General features: G+C 39.8%; 1 protein-coding gene across 1 annotated transcript in view; it reads right to left on the bottom strand.

Annotated features, from left to right (window-relative positions):
• LOC124556501 (phosphonopyruvate decarboxylase-like) overlaps positions 1-27,674 on the bottom strand; it is a 104,718-nt gene that overhangs the window by 7,299 nt on the left and 69,745 nt on the right. Inside the window, exon 8 of the mRNA XM_047130458.1 lies at positions 25,023-25,220. Coding sequence (XP_046986414.1) covers positions 25,023-25,220 — 198 coding nt within the window. The remainder of the gene's footprint in view (positions 1-25,022; positions 25,221-27,674) is intronic.

The raw sequence follows: 27,674 nt of genomic DNA, 5'->3' as shown, positions 1-27,674 counted from the left end.
AGACTGGTAAAGATGTCAGTGGCTCCTTAACAATAAAAATGAACTCTCTTGCTCCTTGCTCTATGAAAATTTGGCATCTCAATACAGCAGTTCTTATGTTGGTCATGCTTTGCAACTGAAATCTTTTAAGAAACGTCTGTAGTAGGAAGACATTCTGAGATAGTCTTTTAGGCTATGACTGTGCCAAAGAGCTAGAAAATCTGTTATTGCTCTTACTTTTTCTGGATCAGAACAAAATCTGTATCTTTTAACTAGATACCCCAAGATTTTTGTTTCTTGGGTGCCACAGAGACATTTTCTTTTATTCAGATGAAGACTTATGTCATGAACACACTTCTGCACTGTTGTCTAGCAGTTTAGACGTTCTGAAAATGTCTTTGAGAAAACAACAGTTTTATGCATCTGCCAAGCATAGATCATCCATATAAAATGTCAAATAAGATTGTTGATTGTGCACTAGATGTGGCTGGAGAATTTCCTGGACCAGACAACATACCTTTGAACTCACAGAGATCATCTGGTGTTATGAAAGCAATTTTATCCTAGTAAGCCTTGTCAACCTTGAGACCATATATCATTTTTGGCGATTTTGTTGAGCCACCAATAATGACACAGAAATGCCATGTGACATCTTTCTTCTTCACAAGGACTACAGGGAAGACCAAGAAACTCTGTAATGAATGATGTCATCTTGCAGAATTTTCTCCACTTCATTCTGAATTACCTGTTGTCCAGCTGGAGACACATTATACGCAGGCTGATAGATGGTGTTATTCCAAGTATTGATACGATATTTCACACGGTGGTGGCTGGTCTGCCTTCTCTCCACTCTGGACTTTAATGCACCCAAAAATTGATGTAGAATGGCCAAAATCTGTGAATGTTGTCAAAAGCTCTTCTCATCCACTTGTGGCTATAATAATCACTGACCTATATATTTAATTTGAGAATTTCTTGGTGGATTTCTTTTGTGAGGTTGACTATCTGCTGGCCTTTGACTAGAGATTCATAATTAAATCAAGTATCTACATCAGTGGTCGTAAAACTTTTTTTTGCTCAAGAGTCAATACTAATATTGTGAGTCAACATCTTGGGCCACATACGCACTGATCTTTTTAGACTATTAATTGGTAATCTACATAAAGTACTGTTTTACAAGCCTTCAATAGACTAGCTGTAGCATGGGCTGCCAGTACCCAAGTACTGACTATTAAAATTTGGTATCATTTGGAACATTTTGTGTTGACTGTTGTCTGTTTCAGAATGCTGCCAAACTCAGCAGTCTAATAGTTGTGATACCATAGTTGCATGGTAAGTGTTCTTGGTTTAATTGTGTGTGAATGACTTTGATTTATAATATACTACTGGCCATTAAAATTGCTACACCATGAAGATGATGTGCTACAGATGTGAAATTTAACCGACAGGAAGAAGATGCTGTGATATCCAAATAATTAGCTTTTCAGAGCATTCACACAAGGTTGGCAGTGGTGATGACACCTACAATGTGCTGACATGAGGAAAGTTTCCAACCAATTTCTCATACACAAACAGCAGTTGACTGGCGTTGCCTGGTGAAACATTGTTGTGATGCCTCGTGTAAGGAGGAGAAATGCGTACCATCATGTTTCCGACTTTGAGAAAGGTCCGATTGTAGCCTATCATGATTACGGTTTATCATATCGCAACATTGCTGCTCGTGTTGGTCAAAATCCAATGACTGTTAGCAGAATGTGGAATCGATGTGTTCAGGAGGGTAATACGGAACACCGTGCTGGATCCCAACGGCCTCATATCACTAGCAGTCGAGATGACAGGCATCTTATCCCCATGGCTGTAATGGATCGTGCAGCCACGTATTGATCCCTGAGTCAACAGATGGGGATGTTTGCAAGACAACATCCATGCGCACGAACAGTTCGATGACGTTTGCAGCAGCATGGACTATCAGCTCGGAGACCATGGCTGCGGTTACCCTTGATGCTGCATCACAGACAGGAGCACCTGCGATGGTGTACTCAATGACAAACCTGGGTGCACGAATTGCAAAACGTCATTTTTTCGGATGAATCCAGGTTCTGTTTATAGCATCATGATGGTCGCATCCATGTTTGGTGACACTGCGGTGAATGCACATTGGAGGCATGTATTCGTCATCGCCATACTGGCATATCACCCGGCGTGATGGTATGGGGTGCCGTTGGTTACATGTCTCGGTCACCTCTTGTTAGCACTGACGGCACTTTGAACAGTGGGCGTTACATTTTAGATGTGTTATGACCTCTGGCTCTACCCTTCATTCGATCCCTGCAAAACCCTACATTTCAGCAGGATAAAACATGACCGCATGTTGCAAGTCCTGTACGGGCCTTTCTGGATACAGGAAATGTTCAACTGCTGCCCTGGCCGGCACATTCTCCAGATCTCTCACCAATGGAAAATGTCTGGTAAATGGTGGCTGAACAACTGGCTCGTCACAATACGCCAGTCACTACTCTTGATGAACTGTGGTATTGTGATGAAGCTGCATGGGCAGCTGTACCTGTACACGCCATCCAAGCTCTGTTTGACTCAATGCCCAGGCGTATCAAGGCCATTATTACGGCCAGAGTTGGTTGTTCTTGGTACTGATTTCTCAGGATCTATGCACCCAAATTGCCTGAAAATGTAATCACATGTCAGTTCTAGTACAATATATTTGTCCAATGAATACCTGTTTATCATCTGCATTTCTTCTTGGTGTAGCAATTTTAATGGCCAGTAGTGTAGTATCTGTACTTATATTCAAATGCACTACTAAGTATCAGACACCATCACAAAAGTTTGATAAATTATTTGAATGCCAGTTTTCTTGTATTCACTGCATTGTACTACAACAGTCTTAATAAATTTAACATTCCTTGCTACCAATAAGTACTGAGTTTGAAGATGACAATCTCTGTTATGCACATTGATTAATACATGTCACTTCAGTGTTAAAATTTATTCTGTAGCAGGTGACCAGTATGATTCTTGCATGCTTGTGAGTTGTCGGTACTGGAAGATAAACAATGAAACATTCCCCCTCCTTCACATCCTCCAATGCTACAGTGGCCATGCTACTGACCCCTGTGCCCCTGAGGCTAGCAGCCAACTTTACTTATCTCATGGCTGCCTTCACCAATATCAACTGCAATTAAGCACATCTTAAAATATTGCTGTTGGTGTAATTTTTTTTTTTTTTTTTGTTACTTGCAGGAAAACTACACTATCAAGAAGCTCTTAAAGTTATTTGATGTTCATGGATCCAGCTGTTAGTTGCTAGATACATGTTATTGTAAAGTACAGCTGAGAACTGCAGGCTACATGACTACTTGATTCAGGCCAGTTGTTGCCTGTGGGCCACAGTTTGACGACGACTGATCTAGACTATTGGCTAGAGTTCATCTCAGTGATGGTAGGTTAAATGTATCTTCAACAGTAAAGATGAACTCGGAGCAACTGTTGTGTTAACTTCAGCTTCCTTAATTAGAAGCTACAATCTACCACAGTCTATGACTGCTTATGATATCTGCTATAACCCAAGGATTACATAAAGACTGCATTTCAGTAAAATGACAAATTCACATGTCTATCCTGTCAGCTGGATATATTTTCCATTTGAATACTCCAGTACAATGGCAATTGAGTCTCAGAACATAGGTCATCTTGTTTAATTTTCCAGATTTTTGGCGGCTGGAACATCTGTGTAGCAAAGGGAATAATTGCGGCATGTCGGACATTATCCTTGACATGGATATGGCAATGTGTTTCATCATGCAGATCGCCTGTAGTTATATGCAGTTGCATAGTGTGCATAGAGCGACCTTCTTGTTTGATATCATGTGAAATAATAGTTATCACACACCCTTTTTTTTTTCTTGACAGTAGCGTATGACATCCCATGTTGTTATCAATGGAAACATATTGGTGTTTGTGTCCATGCCCCATTTTCCACATACCTGTTTTCTGTGTGGTGACTGAATTGGTGAGGGTACTGGTGTTATCTGTGTCATCAAGTACCTTGGATGTTGTCTGATATTTATGACATTTCTGTATTTTAGCATTTTCTTTTCTGGTGCACTGTTCCAATGTTCTAGAATCAAGAATGTTGAAGTCCTCTGCTGTGCTGACATCTTTCAAAAGAAATCCTTGATGTATGTTATCAGCAGTGCCCTTAAATAGGTGTAAACCATGTTGGCTTTCATCAGACATGGACTGACTGTGTGATACACCACCAAAACATTATTTAGATATGACTGTTTCATCTCATACTCTTGTTAGCTTATGCTACCCAATTGTTCAACTACGTGGGCCTACTTCTCTTTGTCACCAAATGTTTTCCTAATTGCCACCTGAACTTTTGTGCTGGTCTTGGCCTTTTCTTTGTTGTTCTCATACAACAAGATAGGTCCAAGATTGTGGCTAGGGTAAAAGTTAAGCATGTGTTTAAAAAATGTGAATTTTGCTGTAAATAAGAAAATACGGGAACACTGTAAGGATAAAATTAGAAAACTATAAGGATGCATAGCTAGTTTACAGTTTAGTATTGATACTTTAAAAATTGATATTATGAAACTACAGCATAAAATAGGTGAACTGAACATGCAAAAATTTCTGTATGGTAGTGTCACCCTTAGGGAAAAGTACTAAATCTAAAAAAGCTGTGGAAGTAACATAAAATTTGTACACAAAAACTTATTTCCTGAACTTTATACTGTAAATTGGTGAAGTGCAGTACCAGTATGCATTTCTTATGAATGGTGTGGAAATGAAAAGAACAATGTGAATAAGGTAGGAGCAGAAAATTTATCAATGCTGACAAATAAGTGTGAATGTGGCCAATACAAATTTGCTGATCCAAAGTTGTCTTCAAGTGTTTAGTGAAATGATACAGAATGATTCCCAGGCTGTGAACTCCAATAATGGCAAAACTGTTTGTGCTTCAGATGGCTGTGGTCATGGACTTGCAAATAGACTAAAAGAAAGAAACTAAAAAATATAGTCCTATATTCACGTGGTATAGTGAAATGAGGAGCCCCTCTTGGTCAAATTGCAAAGTTGATGGCATCTGAGAGGTAAAAAATCTACTCGCTAAAGATGTTGTCATACTTCTGCGAGGCTCAAATGATGTATACAAAAATGAAACAGTGAATGCTATGCACAATGTTAAACTGTGTCTGAAAAACCTCACGCATACAAGGTGATAATTATTGAACTGTATAAAATAAAATCATCATAACTTCTGAACAATTTGTGTTAGGACATTCAAACTGCACTGTTGGCCATGGCGAATGATTGGAATTAGTTTGCCCATGCGTGGTTCGGTTTAGCGATGAAGCCCACATTCATTTGGATGGGTTCAACAATAAGCAAAATTGGCGCATTTGGGGGACTGAGAACCTGCATTTCACAGTTGAGAAGTCTCTTCACCCTCAACGGGTAACTTTGTGGTGCGCAATGTCCAGTCATGGAATAATTGGTGCAATATTCCTTGATGGCACAGTGACTACCGAATGGTACGTGAAGGTGTTGGAAGAGGATTTCACCCCCACAATCCAAAGTGATCCTGATTTCAACAAGATGTGGTTGATGCAAGATGGAGCTCTACCCCACAGATGTAGGAGAGTGTTTAATGTCCTGGAGGATAACTTTTGGGACTGCATTCTGGGGTACCTAGAGGCCACTGGCATGGGCCTTGACTGGTTGCCATATTCTCTGGATCTGAACACATGCGACTCCTTTTTGTGGGGCTATGTTAAAGACAAGTTATACAGCAATAACCCCAAATCATTGCTGAGCTGAAAACAGCCATTCAGGAGGTCACTGACATCATCAATGTTCCAACACTTAAGCAGGTCATTGCAGAATTTTGCTATTCATCTGTGCCACATCATCGCCAATGATGGTAGGCATATCGAACTTTTCGTAACCTAAATTTGAATATCTGTAGTGACAATTATATGGTGAATAAAATGTGTGCACATCATAGTTTATAACTAATTCATGTTTTTTTTCACACAGTAACCCTGGACAAATGTACCTGTTAATATTCCACATTGCCACAATCCTGTGATACAGTCATGTGTTAATTCAGAAATACAAAGTGCCAATGGTCAGTTTGCTAAAGTCTACAGACATTTTAAAAATGTGAAATGTGTTGATATGAGCTAATATAGGATTTAGATTCCACATATGACACAGACTACACCAAAATGGCTTGGGGAGAAAATACCTGGTGAGCCCTGATAAAGGAGAAAAAGACGCTGCCAGAATAACTTCAAAACCAAAAGGGTAGACTCAACACCATTGCCAGATAAAAAAATTAAAAAACAAAAAAAAAAAAAAACCAAACAAACATCAAAAAGAAGTAGAAGAGATAGAACCATCATCAGTGCCAGAAAAACATGTAAAAACAGGCAAGGAGTCAGCAGGAACAACAATGGATAGTGAAGTGAACAAGAAAACTATAGCTCCTCATCATCCAAATGATTTCTATACAAAGACAAGAAAAATGAGGAGTCTCCAAGGTAAGCAGTGCTAAGTGTTTCTCAGTTCTCCACCAAACAATCCAGTCCATAAGAAATAAGTGCAACAGCTAGAAGTGGAACTGCAGACTATTGACAGTTCACTTGTTTGCATAATAGAATATTGGTGTACAGGATCTGAAATAACAAATGTAGCTCTAAGTTCATATTATCTAGCATGCCATTGTAGTAGAGCCACTATGAGAGGTGGTTGATCATGCATACTGGTATACCTGTATGTAAAGGAAGGGATTACATCTATTGGTAAAAATGACATTATTTCATTAAATGAGGAAAAACATATAGAGATATAAGCTGTAGAGATAAGAAAGCTGTATACATTTCAAAGACTAACTATACTATGTATTTATCACTCTCCTAGTGGTGATATAGATACATCTATAGCAAAACTAATCCGGGTATTGGACATGGTTCTTAATCCAAAGGGCAAAGAAGATTTAAACATTAACACATTGAACCTAGATTAGTTCTGCAACATATTCATGAACATTATGTACAGCTATAGAACATCACCATAATTAACACAGCCAGAGGGGTAACCAAGCATTCAGTATCGATCATTGATCATATACTAATCGACTTGGAGAAAGAAAGTTGTGATCTTGTTGTAGATAACTTTGACCTTTTAGATCATTCTAGTCAGTTCTTAAACATGGCTGTAAAAAACAAAACCAAAATACTCATATATAGAAGTATTTTCTTGGAGCCAAAAAGGGTTGAATTTTCCATGCAAATGAAGAGTGAAACATTGAAAAAGCTGTACACAGAGACTCATATGGATTGGAAGTTTTAAAAGTTGATATTGATATATAAATTCAAATTTGAAGAAGGGTTCCCAAAAGCACTAAGAGCCATTAAAGCACAAAACAAGAGCAACTGGGGAGACCAATGGGATAATCCTCTGTAACCCTCAATCAACTTGGAAGCAAAAATCAACAATAATGATCCTGCATTTCAAAAACATACATTAGTGTAGAGAAGTTTTATTAATAGCAAAAAGGTCTAAAAATGGAAAATTTATAGAAGACAGAAAATAAAATAAAAGCAGCCTGTAATGTCCCAAAACAGGAGACCAGTGCTTGATTTGTGATGGTACACTGTACCTCTGATGAAAAAACGCATTAAAACACCATTTTAAGATGTTTAAATAATTTAAAAAAAAAACACCCTCTGGAAGGCCACAGTACCGGAAACTCTTTTCTTCTTTTTTTTCTTTTTACACGGCAGGTAAACACACAATTTCAGCACAATACATGATTCCAAAAGACTAAAGAACTTTGCAAATCAATATTTCAGCACCATATCTACCAAGATACGAGGGGTGTTTGAAAATTCCGTGCAAAGTCCAAGAGATGGAACCACCAGCGTGTATTGAGGTCATGTTTAGTTAGTAGCATCTTTGGAAAGAATACACACCAAGTTTCAGCCATATTGGTCTATTTTTGTTGTGTTTGGCATTCGTGTGAATCAAGGAAGTCGAGTGATTGTCAAAAAATGGACGAAAAAGAATTTTTTGAGGTGATTAAACATTACTTTATGAAAGACAAAACACCTCAGGAGACTAAAGAGAAGCTTGATAAACATTACAGTGACTCTGCACCTTCTATTAGTACAGTTTATAAGTGGTTTCAAAATTTTTGGAGTGGTCATATTGGAACAAGTGATGCTGAATGTTCTGGATGCCCTGTGGAGGTTACAACTCCAGAAATCATTGATAAAATCCATGATATGGTGATGGATGACAGAAGAGTTAAGATGCGTGAGATTGCTAGAGCTGTAGGCATCTCAAATGAATGGGTACATAAAATTTTGCATAAACATTTGGACATGTGAAAGCTATCTGCAAGATGGGTTCCACTATTGCTCACACTTGACCAAAAATGGAATTGTGTGAAGTGTTGCAAGGATTGTTTGCAGCTGTTCAGGAAGAATCCTCAGGACTTTAAGTGTCATTTCGTCACTGTGGATGAAACATGGATACATTACTATACTCCTGAGACCAGAAAACAATCTAAACAATGGGTTAACATGGGAGAATCTGTGCCAAAAAAGGCGAAGACCGTCCCTTTGGCTGGAAAGGTTATGATGACTGTCTTTTTGGATCTGCAAGGAATAATCCTCATCGACTATCTAGAAAAGGGTAAAACTATTACAGGTGCATATTATTCATTGTTATTGGACTGTTTGAAAACCGAGCTGCAAGAAAAACGCCGGCGATTGGACTGCAAAAAAGTCCTTTTCCATCATGACACTGCACCAGCACACACCTCAGCAGTTGTGGTCACAAAATTAATGGAAATAGCATTCCAACCCGTTTCACATCCCCCGTATTCTCCAGACTTGGCTCCCTTGAACTTCTCTTTGTTCCCCAATTTGAATAAATGGCTGGCGGGATGAAGATTTTATTCAAACGAGGAGGTGATTGTAGCGATTAATAGCTATTTTGCAGACTCGGACAATTCCTATTATTTGGAAGGGATCAAAAAATTTGAACAGCAGTGGATAAAGTTTATAAGTCTAAAAGGAGACTATGTCGAAAAATAAAAAAGGTTTACCCCAAACACGTTAGTAGTTTTTATTTTTGCACGGACTTTTCAAATGCCCCTCATATAAGATTGGTGCATAAGTTCATAGCATTTTTCCATAAGTTTAATAAACGCAACAGATAAATGTAAGAGAGACTTTAGTCATCAATAACATATTCTCCTTCACTTCTACAACAGTCTGGCAACACTAGGGTAACTTTTCAATTCTGTGACTGTAGAAAACATGTGGTTTTGAAGCAAAGAACTCATCAAGTCATGTTTTAGCACATTTTCATCTTGTAAGAAAGTTCCTTGAAGGTTGTTCAATTCAGTAACATTGGTGTGGAATGACTTTCCAACCTGATTCCTGTATAGTGGTTTTTTTTTCAGTTTAAGCAGAATGTGGATGGGCATTATTGTGGAGTAGCATCATTTCATGCAGTCTTCCCAATTGTCATTCTTTAATTGTGTCTGTAACACATCTCAGTTGTAGGGAATAAATATCAGCAATGATGTTAACAACTTGGGGAAGCAATTCGTAGGACACCACGTGGTCACTTTTCCACCAGATGTGAAAAATTGTCTTTTGTAGATGTCTGCAGGTCTTTGTGTGGGGAGTTGCTGCCTTGTTTGGGATCAACCAGCCCTTTCTTTTTCTCATGACACCATTTCTTGTCACCAATGGAAATAGTATTCCAACTCGTTTCATATCCCCCTATTCTCCAGACTTGGCTCCCTTGGACTTCTCTTTGTTCCCCAATACAGGATAGCAATAGCAGGATAGCAATAGTCTGTTGTTCATGAGCCAATTGATGATGAGAAAGCAGAGATGTACATATGGCCACCTGATGATTTTTGTGGTTTTGGCTTAGAACATGCAGTACCCATACACCCAATTTGTGAACCTTCCCCATTGCATGCAACTGTTGTGCAATGGTGGAACCATCACAGTTCATCACGTTTGTCAGTTCTCAAGTACGCATCTGTGGATCATTGTGGATTAATGCATTTAAACCACTCTCATCAAACCCTGAAGGCCTCCATGAGTGTGGAGAGCCACTAATGTCAAAATGATCCTCCTTAATGAGAAAACCATTTTCTTGCTGTGCTCTATCAAATGGCATCATTCCCATACATGACACAAATGTTTCTGGCTGCCTCTGCTGCTATCACCCCTCTATTTAATTCAAACAGAAGAATATGTTGGAAATGTTCTGATTTCTCCACTTTGCTCTTCATTTTCTAGTGTCCACAGCTCCGTTCACTGTCCTCAGATGACAAAATGACAACATGTAAATTCAAATAACAACAGTGAACTACAAATAAAAAATGACAATTGATAAAGAAGCTCATACCAACTAGAATACCAACATTCAAAACAAAAATGCTATGAACTTATGCACCAATGTAATACAACAGAAGTTTAACAAAATACAGACTGCACAAACACTGAAATATGTTCCAAACATAAAGATGCTAAAACCCACCACTGCAGAAGAACTAAGCAATATTATTCAGAACCTAAAAAATAAAATCTCCACAGTATAGATGAAGACTGTATAGACAGTATCAAAGACCCCTTAGCACACATCGTAGTACATGGACGATTTGCCACTGGCTGCTTCCCAGAGACACTAGAGTATGTGAAGGTCCTGTTGCTGTATAAGAAAGATGGCTCTTAAAATATAGAAAATTATAGGCCTATCTCTTTACTGTCATCAGTTTCAAAAGTAATAGAAGCCACAATGAAGGTTAGACTCATGAGATACCTAACAAAGTACAATCTTCTGTGTAAAGAACACATTGGTTTCAGGCGTAGTAAATGCACACAATCAGCTATAGCTCATTTTAAAAAAATGTTGTTGTGGAAGCACTAGACAAAGAAAACCATGTAACAGGCTTGCTTGACTTTAGCAAAGCCTGTGATACAGTCGACCACACAATCCTGTTAAATAAACTGGATTCTCTAGATATAGAGTGGATAGCAAATAAGTGATTTTGATCATACTTGGAAAACAGAGTGCAATGGGTAGAGATCTTTCAAACAAACTCCAACTATATCATAAAACACCTTTCTAAGCTAGATATGTTAATACTGAAGTTCCCCAAGGAAGTGTGCTTGGCCTAATGCTCTTCTTGATATACACACTTATAAGGAATTAATCTGAGTGGGGCAGAAATCAATAGATGTGATATACATGTACAGCCAAATGAATGATTGCAGTTTCAGAAAAAGTGGATGATTTATCCAAAAGAAAGAACTTCAAAAATTGAGCAAGACAATAAGATATTTGACCATCTCTGTCTCTCACACAAGCAGTTGTTCAACATGGCAAAATTCTGTCCAATTGGTACCTTAGATTATCAAAGTCCCAAGCTAGTTGGAGAACCCTGCACATAGTGCTCAAAATGTTCTCATTTGGATAGGGATCTGGCAACCTTGCTGGCCAAGGTATGGTTTGGCAAGAATAAAGGCAAGCAGTAGGAACTCTTGCCATGTGTGGGTAGCCACTACTCTGCTGAAACCCCAGGATGGTTTTTCATGAAGGGCAACAAAACAGGGTGTAGAGTATCATTGACATATGGCTGTGATGTAATGGTGCTGCAGATGACAATCAAGTAGGACTAGCTATGAAAAGAAATGACACCTCAGAACATCACTCCGGGTTACCGGGCTGAATGTGGGTGACAGTCAGGTTGGTATCCTCTAGCTGCTTGGGGCATCTCCAGACCTTTTCTGGTCATCATGGCCTGTTTTGAAGTGAGACTCATCTCTGAAGCCAAATTTTACTCCAGTTAGTGAAATTCTAGTCCCCAATGACCAACCAGGACATGTCTGCAGACACCGCAAACAGCAGTGGGATACAACCTGATTTTCATCTGCAATACAGACAGGAGTGATGGTCTGGGGTGTCATTTCATTTTATAGCAGGATTCCTCTGGTTGCCATCTGTGGCACCCTTACAGCACAGCAGTATGTCAATGTTATTCTGTGCCCCATTTTGTTGCTCTTTGTGGCAAACCCCCCTGGGCTTACATTTCAGCAAGATAATAGCTACTCATACATGGTGAGAGTTTCTGCTGCTTATCTTCATGCTTGCCAAACTCTATCTTGACTAACAAGATTGCCAGATCTCTCCACAATTGAAAATGTTTGGAGCAATATGGGTGGGGTCCTCCAACCAGCTCACTCTTTTGACAATCTAATATGCCAATTGAACAGAATTTGGTATGATATTTCTCAAGACAACATCCAACAACTGTATGAATCAGTGCCAAGCCAGATAACTGCTTACATGAAGGCCAGAGGTGGACCAGCACATTACTGACTTGCTCAGTTTGTGAGGATCTTTATCTTGAATAAATCATCCAATTTTTCTGAAACAGTGATAATTTGTTTGTCTGTACATGTACGTCACATCTACTAATTTCCATCCAATTTGGGTAATTCCTTCATGGTGCATCTTTTTTCATTTTATTTATTTATTTTTCTTTTCTCTTTTTTTTCCTTCCTTGGAGTGTATATCAATGATTTTCCCCAGAGTGTCAGACACAGTGAACACTATTCTTTTCTGATGACAGTAACATTACATTATAATCAGTGATGCACCACCAAGTATACTAAATGACAAAGCTGAAGAAGCACTGCTGCATGTATGCAGGTGGGTAGGCAACAACAATTTAACCTTGAATGTAAAAAACCCAACAACATTAGCTTCCACATATGCAGGAAATCCAAAAATAACTCTTTGAAAGTGGAAGATGAGCTCACAGAATGTGTATGAAAAACATTTCTATGGATACATGCTGACACACAGTTAAAGTGGACTGAGCATATAAGTGCCCTTGGGAAGCAATGCTTCAGCATGCTTCAGCATGCTTTGTACTTAGAGTAATAAATTCTGTGTGTAGTAGCTTATGCACCAGAACAACATATTTTGCATATGTTCATTCTGTGATTAGTTATGTAATAATGTTCTGGAGGACAAATGAGCAGAATCTACAAACCATCTTTAAGCTACAAAAAAGACTCTACCAGTTATGACAAAAAATTGCAAGACAACTCACTGCACTGAGTTGTTTAAACCTATGGGAACCATGACTGTACCCTGTAAATACATATACATATACGTCTACATCTACACCTATACTCTGCAAATCATCATGAGGTGCATGGCAGAGGGTGCGTCCCACTGTACCAGTCGTTAGGGTTTTCCCCATTCCATTGATGTAGGTAGCATGGGAAGAATGATTGTTTGAATGCCTCTGTGCGCGCAGTAATTATTCTAATCTTATCATCATGATCCCTATGTGAGCAATGTGTAGGGGGTGTAGTATATCCCTAGAATCATCTTTTAAACCCGGTTCTTGAAACTTCATTAATAGACTTTTTCAGGATAGTTTATGTCTATCTTCAAAAGTCTACCAGTTCATTTTCTTCAGTATCTCTGTGACATCCTCCAATGGACCAAACAAACCTGCGACTATTCAAGCTGCCCTTCTTTGAATGTGTTCAATATCCACTGTGAGTCCAATTTGGTATGTGTTTCACACACTTGAGCAATATCCTAGAACTGGCAACACGAGTTATGTGTAAACAATCTCCTTTGTTGACTGATTGCACTTCCCCATTATTCTACCAATAAGCTGAAGTCTACCACCTGCTTTACCCAGGACTGAGCCTATGTGATCATTCCATTTCATATACTATGAGGTGTTGCACCCAGGTATTTGCATGAGTTAGCCAATTCCAACAGTAACTCACTGATATTACAGTCATAGGGTACCATATTTTTTTCATTTTGTGACATGCACAATTTTACATTTATGAACATGTAAAGCAAGTTGCAAAGCTTTGCACCACTTTGAAATCTCACAAAGAGCTGACTGAATATTTATCCAGCTTCTTTTGGATAGTATTTTGTTATAGATAACTGCATAATCTGCAAAAAGTCTGAGGTTACTATTAATATTGTCTGCAAGGTCATTAATATACTCATGAACAGCAAGGGTCCCCACGTACTTTCCTGGGCCACATCTGAAGTTACTTCTACATCTGATGATGACTCTCCATCCAAGAGAACATGCTGCATCCTCTCTACCAACAAGTCATCAATTCAGTCTTAATTTTGCTTGCTACGACATATGATCACACTTTTGAACTTTTGACAATAAGCATTGGTGTGCTACTGAGTCAAATACTTCTCAGAAATCAAGAAATACTGCGTCTACCTGACTGCCTTAATCCAAAACTTTCAGTATGTCATGTGAGAAAAGTGCAAGTTCAGTTTTTCATGATCAATGTTTTCACAATCCATGCTGCTTGGCATTGAGGAGGTCATTCTGTTCAAGATACATCATTGTATTCTACAACAAACTGATGTCAAGGATATTGGACAGTAGTTTTGTGGCTCACTTCTACTACCCTTCTTGTAGGCAAGTGTGAGCTGTGCTTTTTTGCAAGAACTGGGCACAGTTTTTTGTTTGACGGCTCTATGATTTTTTAAAATTTATTTACGTATCAAGTTTCGTGGGACCAAATTACGGAGCAAATCCCCAAGGTCATGGAACATGTCACTACATGATATTACAACATAGAAATAATAACAGATAAAAATAAATGTTTATGAACCCAAAAAAAGTCAGTCCATAAGTTTAAGTAAACGCAATCAACAATACAATAAGAATCAGCTTGATTTTTCAAGGAACTCCTTGACAGGATAGAAGCAGTGACCCATGAGGAAACTCTTCAGATTGCTGCTAAGATTTCTGAATTCGAGTGGTAGCTTATTGAAAGTGGATGCAGCAGTATACTGCACACCTTTCTGCACAAGAGTTAAGGAAGTCCGATCCAAATGCAGGTTTGATTTCTGCAGTATTAACTGAGTGTAATCTGCTTATTCTTGGAAATGAGCTAATATTGTTAACAAGAAATGACAGTAAGGAATATATATATTGAGAGGCCAATGTCAAAATACTCAGACTCATGAACAGGGGTTGACAAGAGGTTCGTGAACTTACACCACTTACTGCCTGAACCGCCTGTTTCTGAGCCAAAAATATCCTTTTAGAATGGGAAGAGTTACCCCAAAATATAATACCATATGACATAAGCGAATGAAAATAAGCAAAGTAGACTAATTTTTGTGCTGAATGATCGCTCACTTCAGATACTGTTTGAATAGTAAAAATGGCAGTAATAAGTCTTTGAACAAGACCCTGAATGTGGGCTTTCTACAACAGCTTACTATCTGAACACTTAGAAATTTGAACTGTTCAGTTTCACTAATCATATGCCCGTTCTGTAAAATTAAAACATTAGGTTTACTTGTATTGTGTGTTAGAAACTGCAAAAACTGAGTCTTACTGTAATTTAGCATTACACTACTGGCCATTAAAATTGCTACACCAAGAAGAAATGCAGATGATAAACAGGTATTCATTGGACAAATATATTATACTAGAACTGGCATGTGATTACATTTTCATGCAATTTGGGTGCATAGATCCTGAGAAATCAGTACCCAGAACAACCACCTCTGGCCGTAATAACGGCCTTGACACGCCTGGGCATTGGGTCAAACAGAGCTTGGATGGCGTGTACAGGTACAGCTGCCCATGCAGCTTCAACACGATACCACAGTTCATCAAGAGTAGTGACTGGCGTATTGTGACGAGCCAGTTGCTCGGCCACCATTGACCAGAAGTTTTCAATTGGTGAGAGATCTGGAGAATGTGCTGACCAGGGCAGCAGTCGAACATTTTCTGTATCCAGAAAGGCCTGTACAGGATGTGCATTATCCTGCTGAAATGTAGGGTTTTGCAGGGATCGGATGAGGGGTAGAGCCACGGGTCATAAAACATCTAAAATGTAACGTCCACTGTTCAAAGTGCCGTCAATGCAAACAAGAGGTGACCGAGATGTGTAACCAATGGCACCGCATACCATTACACCAGGTGATACGCCAGTATGGAGGTGACGAATACACGCTTCCAATGTGCATTCACTGCGATGTCGCCAAACATGGATGTGACCATCATGATGCTGTAAACAGAACCTGGATTCATCCAAAAAACTGACGTTTTGCCATTCGTGCACCCAGGTTTGTCATTGAGTACACCATCACATGCGCTCCTGTCTGTGATGCAGCGTCAAGGATAACCGCAGCCATGGTCTCCGAGCTGATAGTCCACGCTGCTGCAAACATCGTTGAACTGTTCGTGCAGATGGTTGTTGTCTTGCAAACGTCCCCATCTGTTGACTCAGGGTTCGAGACGTGGCTGCACGATCCGTTACAGCCATGTGGATAAGATGCCTGTCATCTCAACTGCTAATGATACGAGGCCATTGGAATCCAGCATGGCATTCCGTATTACCCTCCTGAACCCACCAATTCCATATTCTGCTAACAGTCATTGGATCTCGACCAACACGAGCAGCAATCTCGTGATATGATAAACCGCAATTGCGATAGGCTACAATCCGACTTTTATCAAAGTCGGAAACGTGATAGCACGCATTTCTCCTCCTTACACGAGGCATCACAACAGTGTTTCACTAGGCAACTCTGGTCAACTGCTGTTTGTGTATGAGAAATCGGTTGGAAACTTTCCTCATGTTAGCACGTTGTAGGTGTCGCCACCAGCGCCAACATTTTGTGAATGCTCTGAAAAGCTAATTATTTGCATATCACAGCATCTTCTTCCTGTCAGTTAAATTTTGAATCTGTAGCATGTCATCTTCGTGGTGTAGCAGTTTTAATGGCCAGTAGTGTATTTCTTGGGTCTAGTCTATGACTGCAGTTTCTGTGCTTCGTTTTGCACGAAAACCATGTTGATTACTATTCCAAAGTTTACTATTGTCTAGGTAACTAGTGACTCTCAATTTCATCACTTTCTCTAATATTTTGTAGGAAGCAGGGAGAAGTGATATTGGATGGTAGTTTTCTATTTTATGTCTGTCTCCATTTTTAAATAGTGGCCTCACTTTTGAGATCTTCAGTCGCTGAGGAACCACACCTTCACTAAAGTATAAATTTGCAATATGTGCTAAAGGTTTTGCAATCTGCACTGCAGTTCTTATTATGATTGAAACTGGTACTTCATCAACATCTGCTGCCTATTTAGTTTTAAGCTTCTAATCACTCTAATTACTTCCTGCTCATTTGTTGAAGGAATATTCATTCTGCAGGCAACCCTTGGAGCATGTATTATTTTTTGTTTTGTGAAGTTTAAGTTTAGTGAATGTGGTACATTTAAAAAATAGTTATTAATATAGTTTGCCATTTCCTTCTTTTCTATATTGCAATTTTCACTGCTTTTGAGTATTATTTCTTCCTCTTCTCCCAAGGTAGTAGTTTCATTCCTCACAATGTCCCATATAGTTTGTGGTTTGTTGTCTGATTTACTGATTAAATTGTCATTGTATAGCAACTTTGCCTTTGCTATCGCCTTTCAGTATATTTTTCTGTATGTTTTTACATATTCTACAAACTGTGGATCTGAACAAGTATTAATTTCTTGGTTCAGTCTTTTCATGGTTGCTCTGGAAATCCTAATGCCTGTAGTTATTCAAGGTTTGTGTGCTTTTTGTTCTGAAGACTTGGACCTCACTAACTTCGTAGGGAAACACATTGCAAATTGTGACATGAATATAGAAGAAAAGGTATTATATGCATTATTTGCACTTGATTCTGATCTCACATCTGTCCAGCTTTCTTTGGTTAGACAGTTAACAAAATGTGTGCACTTTTCTTTAGAAAAAATTCTTTTATAAGTGTTGTGACTCGCCGATCATTCAAAGCGCCGCCGCGCAATTACGCGCGTCCTCTACGTGCGGCGCTGTCTGCCAGCCATGCAGCAGCTGTGCCACCTAAGCGGCCAGCCGAGCAGCGGCCGCTAGACTGGGACTCAGTGCTCATTCGAATGCTAACGTGTACAAATGTCTTGCTTGTCAACTTACTCTGTGACTTATATGTGTTGTGTCGTTCTGAAATATATGTGTTAAACTTGATGTTATAACAATTGGCGACGAGGATGGGATCCTGTGTCTTTGTCCTTTGCTGAAATGTGCTCACTTCTGTCTGTCTATTTTCAAAAGCAAACGCATGTGGTAGCCTCTCGTGTTGCCTTTTATCGTTGTCAAAAACAGCCACATCAATTTTATCACGCTTGGGCTGCTGAACTCAGTCGAAAGTGTCAATTTGTTACTGACGTTCACAAAGAATCCTATGCCGATTTCATGGTACGGGATGCTATTATCCGGTCGGCACCTGACAAAGAAGTTTGGCAACGTGCCCTTCAGTTGGCGAATCCAACTCTAGATGAAGTTCTCTCCATTGCGCAGCCTCGGCCTAGCTGTAAACAACCCTCTAAGAAACTGCAGCAAAACCCCCGGCAACTTCCTTCATGTCCGCAGTGTTTTACGAAACATTCACGCGAGGATTGTCCCCAACGTTGGGCTGTGTGTCACAATTGCAAAAAGAAAGGTCATGTGTCTTCCGTTTGCAAATCTGACCACATACATGATGTTCATGAACATGACGCTGATTCTGATTCTGTGTTGTCTGTCAATTGCAATTCTTCCCTTTCAAGGAAGTTATTCCTCACTGTCCAAATCCTTGGTTGAGATGTTCGCATGCAAGTGGATACCGGTTCTGCTGCCACTATAATTAATTCTCAGACATATCTTCAGTTGGGTTCTCCACTCCTGTCACCTGTCACTCGGCAATTACGGACGTACAATAAACAGAAGATTTCTCTCTTGGGACAGTTTAATGCTGAGGTATCTTACAAATCCATCATTCGCACTGTTCCCATATTTGTGGTCGACCAGAGCAACGCAGAAAATCTTTTTGGTTTCGATGCCTTTCGCGTTTTTGGGTTCTCCATAGATGACTCTGTCAATATTGTCTCTGATGCTATTCCTTATGCTCAACTGGATTCCTTGTCGACGACATTTTTGTCCCTTTTTTCTCCTGGGTTAGGCCGTGCAAACGACTTTGAAGCTCATATCACGCTCAAACCCACTGCTCGGCCTAAGTTTTTTCGGGCTTGGCCCATTCCTGTGGCCCTTCGTGATTGGGTAAAATGGGAGTTGGATCGTCTCACTATTTCAGGGGTCTTGCTTCTTGTCACTTCCAGTGAGTGGTCCTCTCCTGTCGTTGTCGTTGCTAAGCCAAATGGTGATATTCATCTCTGTGGCGATTTCAAAGCCACTGTAAATGCTCAATGCCTCATCGACACTTACCCTATGTCCCCTCCTGAAGAACTGTTCACTAAACTTGCTGGAGGCCAGTATTTTTATAAAATTGACCTGTCAGAAGCTTATCATCAACTTCCTCTCAACGCTGCTTCCCAGCAGTTTCTGGTCCTTAACACGCCTTTTGGCCTCTATCAATACCAACGCTTGCTATTCGGGGTTGCTAGTGCCCCTGCTCTCTTTCAGCGATTCTTGGAACAATTATTGCTCCCTGTCCCTGGGTGCATCAATTACATGGACGACATTGTTGTCACTGGCTCCACCACTGAAGAACATCTTCAAAATCTCCGCACACTTTTTCATGTCTTACAGACTGCCGGTCTTAAGTGTAATCTTCAGAAATCACAATTTTTTCAGACATCTATCATGTACTTGGGGTTTCAACTCTCTCGGGATGGTATTCGTCCGCTTCAGCAAACTGCCGCTGCAATCGATGCCATTCCTCGCCCTACATCTGTTAAGGAACTGCAGGCCTTCTTGGGGAAAATAGCATACTATCACAAGTTTTTACCGTCTGCGGCTTCCGTGGCTCAGCCGTTGCATCGCCTGTTGCATAAAAACATGGCTTTTCACTGGTCCGTGTCATACGAAGCGGCTTTCCAGAAATTGAAGACTATGCTGAAACAGGCCCCCGTGTCTGGCTACTTATCGACCTGGCCAACATCTTGTTCTTGCCACAGACGCCTCTCAATATGGGGTCGGTGCAGTCCTTGCGCACCGTTTTTCTGGCGGTTCGGAACAACCCATTGCTTATGCTGCCAAAACGCTCACGGATGCCCAACAAAAGTATTCTCAAATTGATAAAGAAGCTTTGGCCATTATTTATGCTCTTCATAAGTTTGGTGTTTTTCTCTATGGCTCAAAATTTCATCTTGTTACGGATCACAAACCACTTGTTTCTTTGTTTCATCCATCAATGTCACTTCCCGACAAGGCTGCACACCGCCTCCAGCCTTGGGCTCTTTACTTGTCTCGTTTCAATTATGAGATTCATTTCCGGCCAACGGCTCAACAGGCGAATGCTGATGCTCTGTCTCGCCTTCCCATGGGTCCTGATCAGGCATTCGATAGGGACGAACTTTTATGTTTCCACCTGGATGTTGCCGAGCAGCGGGTTGTGGACAGGTTCCCCATCATTGGGGACAGGCTGGCGGCTGCTACGGGATCTGACCCTACCCTCTCCCGGGTTTTACGCTACATTCAGAAGGGTTGGCCAGATCGCCCGTCCGCTAAGACTTCTGATCCATTGCGGAACTACTATGCTTTGCGCTACCGCCTCACGGCTAGGGATGGTGTTATCCTCCTCTCCACTGACAATGCTTCGCCGCGTGTTGTGGTACCTGCATCTTTGCATGCTTCGGTCTTGCGCCTCCTTCACCAAGGGCACTGGGGTGTGTCTTGCACAAAATCTCTGTCGCGCCGTCATGTGTACTGGCCTGGCATCGACTCTGAAATAGCACACATGGTCGCTGCCTGCGGCCCTTGTGCGTCACAGGCCGCTGCCCCAAAGTCATCTTTGTCACTGTGGCCTTCGCCTGAGCGGCCGTGAGAGTGCATTCATGCTGACTTTGCGGGACCCTTTTTTGGTACTTATTGGCTCCTCGTAATTGACGCCTACTCTAACTTTCCTTTCATTGTCCGTTGCACGTCGCCTACCACCACGTCAACCACCAGTGCTCTCGCCCGCATTTTTTCTTTTGAAGGCCTCCCCTCTACTCTTGTTACTGATAATGGTCCGCAATTTGCCTCATCCGAATTTGTGGATTTTTGTGCTTGTCATGGCGTTATGCATGCCACAGCCCTGCCGTTCCATCCACAATCCAACGGTGAGGCTGAATGACTGGTCCGCACATTTAAGGCTCAGATGCGGAAACTTCTGACTTCTTCTGCTGCTGATGATGCACTTCTCCAGTTTCTGGCGTCTTACCGTTTCACCCCCATCGGCGACCACAGCCCGGCTGAGCTCTTACATGGCCGACAGCCCCGCACGCTACTTCATCTTCTGTGGCCTTCCACCTCACGGCCGCGGGTGCCTTCACTTGGCCGGTTCACCGCCGACAACCTCGTCTGGGTACGGGGATATGGCAGGCAGCCAAAATGGAGCCCGGGCCACATCTTAAGACACCGTGGCAGACGCCTGTATGAAATCCAGACGGACACAGGTGTTGCAGTGCGTCATTCGGACCAGCTTCGGCCTCGTGTGCCAGCAACACCTGTTCCGAATGCCGCTACACCACCTTTGGCTCTACCTGACGCTCGGAATCTTGGCATCTCTCAATACTCACAATGCAGCCCTCTCACCGTCATCGCGATGCCAGCACAAGAACGGACGCCACCAGGACACATGCCCATGCAGGAACTGGATGACCATCCTCTGTCAGAACAAATCTACTCGCCTCCTCCTCCTCCAACGGACGCCGACACATCGCCCATGTCTCCTGTCATATCAACTGGACTTGCCGCAACGGGCAGATTGGTGCATGGGGCCCCAGCAGATTTGACCCCTACGTCTCATGTCATCTTGACCCATTATCACCGGGGACACTTCCGTCCGTACGGGAAGCCTCCTCCTCGAGACTTTACGGCAAGTCAAACAACGCCTATGGACGTTAGCCATCTCCAGGACACCTCCATCAAGACCAGTGCAACAATTTCAAAGGGGGGAAAAGTGTTGTGACTCGCCGATCATTCAAAGCACCGCCGCACAATTACACACGTCCTCTACGTGCGGCGCTGTCTGCCAGCCATGCAGCAGCTGCACCACCTAAGTGGCCAGCCGAGCAGCGGCCGCTAGACTGGGACTCAGTGCTCATTCGAATGCTGACGTGTACACATGTCTTGCTTGTCAACTTACTCTGTGACTTATATGTGTTGTGTCGTTCTGAAATATATGTGTTAAACTTGACGTTATAACAACAAGTGTGGCAAGATGTTTTTTTCACATGCATTGGGGGAATGGTAAACACAAGAGCATTGTGATCAGATAAACCAAGGTCAGTGTTATTTACCTCCACTTCATTGGAATCTATGTTTGAGAATATATTATCTATGAGGGTCTGTGATGTGTGTGTTATTCGGGTAGGACCTATTACATGAGGTAACATGTTAAAACTCTGTAAAAGATTCAGAAATTTATCTTTAACTGTATTATTGCACATAAGATTTACGTTAAAATCCCCACAAAGAAGCACAGTAGCTTTTTCATTGTACCCAATGTTTAACATAATTTCTAGTTTTGAAAAAAATTTGACTACACCTCCACATGGTGAACTGTACACAATCATTACTATCATTTTCCTTTGCTTACCATACATCTCAATAGCAGATGCTTCAAAATGCATTTCTACACTTAACTTTTCAATATCACATCTCCTTTTGAATTTTATCCCTGTTTTTGTATAAATACAGACACCACACACCCTACAGTAAGAGCTAGCTAGTCTACAAGGGTGTATAATGATGTTTAATTCATATTCCCTACACCAATGCTCCGAAAGACATAAACACTCAATGTTAAACTCATCTAAAGCAACTTCTCGTTCAAAGTAATTATTTCTTAGAGACTGAATATTTAGATTGATAACTTGAAAAGAATTTGATGGGAGCCTAGATTTAGTTACACTTACAGTTTGTTTTATCGAACTCGTCATAGAGAAGTTGGTTGTCTGCACATTTGTTGAAAGTTCTATACTGCAACTTTTCCTGTTCTGGGGTAGAAAAAATCCTGGTTCATTCTTGAAGGTCGTTTTGGTCTTAAGCTCATTTTTCCATTCTTCGGTGTGTCGGTTGTCACTGTAGGCTGCACTGATCTTGTTTTTCCATTATTCTTGCAACTACTTGGAATAGTGGAGTGTTTCCCTGAATTATTGATCTTGCTTTCAGACTTCTGTGTGCTTGTTCCAGCAGGAGTGAGCTGTTCTGCATTTGTTATTACATTGGTTCTTGAAGCTGTTGGAGTACGTAATTTGTTTTGGACTACTCCTTTAGCACAGCTTTCATAGTTAGAGAAGGTGCCGTGGCTGTTACCTTCGTATCTATGATGACAATCCCCTTGTTACTGCGGGTGGCAGGTATAAAACCAGTGACTTGCACATTGCCAGCTAGCAGCCATAGCCACCATGGATGATAATGAAGAGCCCTTAGCTATATTTATGAGATTGTCTGTCACATATCAGACACATTAGGTGAGGAAATTAATTACACAGTGTTTTATTGGATTTGGCAGAAACCTTTTATAGATTTGCTCAAAAGCATTCATTCAAAAACTAAATACTGCTCAGGTTAGTGAAAAAGTGGTGATCTGGGTATAAGTTCTTTAAAAAACACAGATCCCAGAGAATAAGACCAAAGAAATTGACAACCTTATTACATTTCTCACAAGGTCTTGTATGAGCACCACTATCATTCAAAATACATGTGAATGATTCAGGCACAGGTCACTGGTAATTATTAGAGTTTTGGTCATTCAATTACCATGGCAGAAAAGAATTAAGAGAGAGACTCTTCAGGAGAATATTTGCAGAATACAGAACTGGGAGAACAGTGTGACATCAATATAAATGAGAGTAAACAGATGAGGTTCTGTAGGAAAAGGCATAAGCCAATGTTGAACTATGTTTTATGGGGAGCTCTTTATTTACTCATGCAGACTGAGAAATTAAAATACCTGGGATACACCCACTCTTCCCCATTCCTCAAAAAGGAAAGAAAGGCATTAGAATCTTAGTGTAAAAAGTATGATCTATAGGAAAAGTAACACTCTACTTCAAATGATGAACTACAGATGATAGTTAATTTTGAAGAATGCAGTGAAAACCTGCAAAATTTTGTGTACTAGTGAAGTGGCACTGGAATAATCAAGCATCTGAAAAAGGATTTGTTATATTTTAGCCAATGTGTACATTACACTGTGTGGCTACATTGCACAATCAGACAGAAGAAAGCACAAAACTGAAAAATGGTGAAAGAGTGAAAGATTAGATCATAATTTTAAAATGAGCATGGTTCATTGCAATAGGATAGTGGGATTTCCACATTTACAGGAAAGGTTGTGAGGGAATGGAATAATCTGCCCTTCTCTGATACATGATACTCTAGTCTTTCAAACAAAAACTGAAACTGTGTTAAATGGTGAATGCACAAATTTGATGGTTTTACTACTTACACAATAGATCACAGAGCACTTGCTGAAGCTTTGAAATACTAGTGACATGATCTCTCAATTCACAAACTTATTTATTCTCTTCTTTCATAAAATGTAAGAATTCTTCACTGAAATATGCACTTAACTGAAAATGGCCTAGATCTCATGTGTACACTGTTCCATAAAATTAATACGTGCCACATCACTGAAATTTATGGCATGTAAATGACATTAATTGTTGATAGCTTTTGAAAAGTGAAAGCAAATGTTCCCTTCATCCATACTGCATTTTTAAAAGACATAATCTGATTTTTGGTGGTTAATACCCATCTCGTTATTCATTATTTTGATATAAGAAATTAATCCTTATACTTACGTGTAGGCATTGACAATCTCTTCTATAGTCCCAGGCATTTAACATCCATTACACCACAAATATCTACTACTGTATAGATAATTATGCTACAATTCAGACATGCAAGTTAGTAATTGTTGTGTATATTATGATAATTTTGTACGCAACTTACTTGTGTGTATCCATTTCCTTTGCATATTTTAATCATGTCAAATTGTGGATTTCTAGCAGCTGTTTGTTGTCCTCCCACAGAATCATGTGCACCATTATTAAAAATGATGTGTTTCATATTCTTTGGACTTGTCTGTCCTATTGTAGCAAGTGCACCCATATGCATTATCATCGCTCCATCACCATCTAGGCAGTATACCTGATGAAGAAAATTATTGCTCAGGTTTGTATGATTAATGCCTTAACAATGTCCTGTTGCTTATTCTAAAGGTAATAATTTAATGCCATATTGTCATAATTTACAATTTTATTCTAAACATTGTATTTTGGGTATAAAAACCAGAAAAAGCATTTAAGGTGTTAATGGGTTTGATGTTCAGTTTGAATAACTCAATTGATTTGCTGGAATATTGTATGCTTTGCACACTTCACTAACATTGAGAGTAAAATTTCTTTTATTATTATAAAGAAAGGACTTAGAAATTATGATCTGTAACTAAACAGCTCACATTTTGAAAATAAGGGCCACAGATTTATTACATTATAAAATACCTAAAATTAATTCTCCTAGTTGGGGAAGCAAATCACAAGTCATTTCTGAAGCTCTGATTTCAATATCAGTTTTGTCACTTCACTGTGCAAATAATATGACACAGTATTATTTTTGGTAAGATTTTTGTAATACAGTTTCACAAAATATTATAAGTACTCTGAAGAGGTAAGTTCTGTGGCCACAAACTACACACTTCACAAACATTGAGGGTAAAATTTAGATCAAAGTGATGAAATTTTAAAATAATTCACTAAGAAATTCATGCACATAACACACAAACTAGTCTTGAATTTCACACAAGTAAATTATGTACTGAGTTCCACTCAACATTCTAAACAATAATATGCTGAAATTACTTTGAACTGTTTATTAGGACCATTGTAATTTTCCAGAAAATTAAAAACAATACATTCTATCCCAAAGAAAATGTTATTAATAACATGTCTCTGCATTATTCCTATAATAATAAATACTAAAACTGTTTTCTTCCATCTTCTTATGTAATTACCAACATTGTCATTTGTGTTGTTATCAAATTGTGTCTTACAGAAAACAGTGACACATTGTGAAACACATATCAGAAAAGCATAAAGTTTCTGGAAGATATGTCTTTAGATGCACAAATAAATGAAAAGTGTGCATGGATGGTACCCATCATATTTTATCAACATGATGTATTACGTAGGCCTACATGATGGATGGAACCTAGAACTAACTAACTACATCACTGACACTGTACTATTAGTCTGGAAAGCCACTAAAAGTTGGATTATGACTTCTTTAGTATTACTATCACATCTAGGCTGCCTCTATCAGACACCATACTGCATTACCATGGACTGATGAAGGACACTATTGTGTTACTGAGTTCATATTGGATTAGTGAGCTGCATGCTGTGGTGTCATGTGAAGAAGATGTGGAAATTATAGGTAACATGAAGTTTGATACTATCTTCATATGGAAGGTGTTGAACTGCCCATACTGCCCATATTGCATCCCTGCTTAACAGCTGTGCTAAAAGTTTATGAGTTTTATAATAATTGCAGTCTTGTGTGCTACACTATGAAGTAACAATAATAACTGTTCTTTGTCATTTCAGTGCTGTAAATTGCTTGTCAAGATACAATACTTAACCACTAATGCTTCAGACTTGGGTGAGTGCTTGAGTGTACATTCCTGCAGATTCTCTTCACAAGTGATTAGCATGCTGACTACACACCATAATGGAACAGACAATACATCTGCACTCTTAAAATACATCACAGAGAATTATATGGCAAAAATAATTTCCAGTGTGGAATTCCTGAATGGAGCATTCGATAAACATCTGCTTGTTTACATAAACATCCACTTATTTTGTCAACTAATTTTTATAATTTTATGAGAGAAGAAACAGAAAATGGGGCATCATTCATAGCTTTCTTTGGGTTTGAGAGTCAATTAATTGATATTCTGATGAGAGCCATATTCCAGCACATAGCCTGGAGGAAAATTAGGTAAATGACTTACTTGACAAAACTGGGCTACAATGAGAATCTGGGCTAGTAATAACTGTTTCAACAATCAAGAGCAAGTGAAAATGCATTGGAACTGTAAGACCCAAAGTGGTGCTTTCCTTTCAGTTCCTTCCCACCCCCACCCCCCCTCCGAAAATACATGGCAACGTGTCCAGAATGAACGTATCCAGAATGCTAAGCCCTCCTCCACAACAAAAAAAGTTTGTGCCGCTTACCAGAAAGGTACTTTTGCAACAAATTTTTTCAGCTGAGTATGTCTGCAATACAACCATATCACAATCAGTCCTTGAAAGGAAAGGACAGCATGTGTATAAGGAAAGTAGTCTATCACAGCTACCTCAAATCGGTAATGGAGTACGGACTTATATTTTGGGGCAGCTTGGAGCATATTTCTTGAATATTTAAACTTAAAAAAGTATCTTAATTGAGTCAACTGTGGTTTCTTGGTGAAACATAGTAAATTAACTAAACAAACACTGTTTTTCCCCTTGCTTCACAATTTTATTATTAATGTTACTGCACAGCCTAGGTTTTGGGTTATAAGCCCATTTTCAAGTACATTACTGATTCCGAAAGATATTA

Source organism: Schistocerca americana, chromosome X (genome assembly GCF_021461395.2).
Source record: "Schistocerca americana isolate TAMUIC-IGC-003095 chromosome X, iqSchAmer2.1, whole genome shotgun sequence".
NCBI lineage: Eukaryota > Metazoa > Arthropoda > Insecta > Orthoptera > Acrididae > Schistocerca > Schistocerca americana.
The sequence above is the reverse complement of the archived record's forward strand: the minus strand, read 5'-3'. Positions and strand labels throughout refer to the sequence as shown.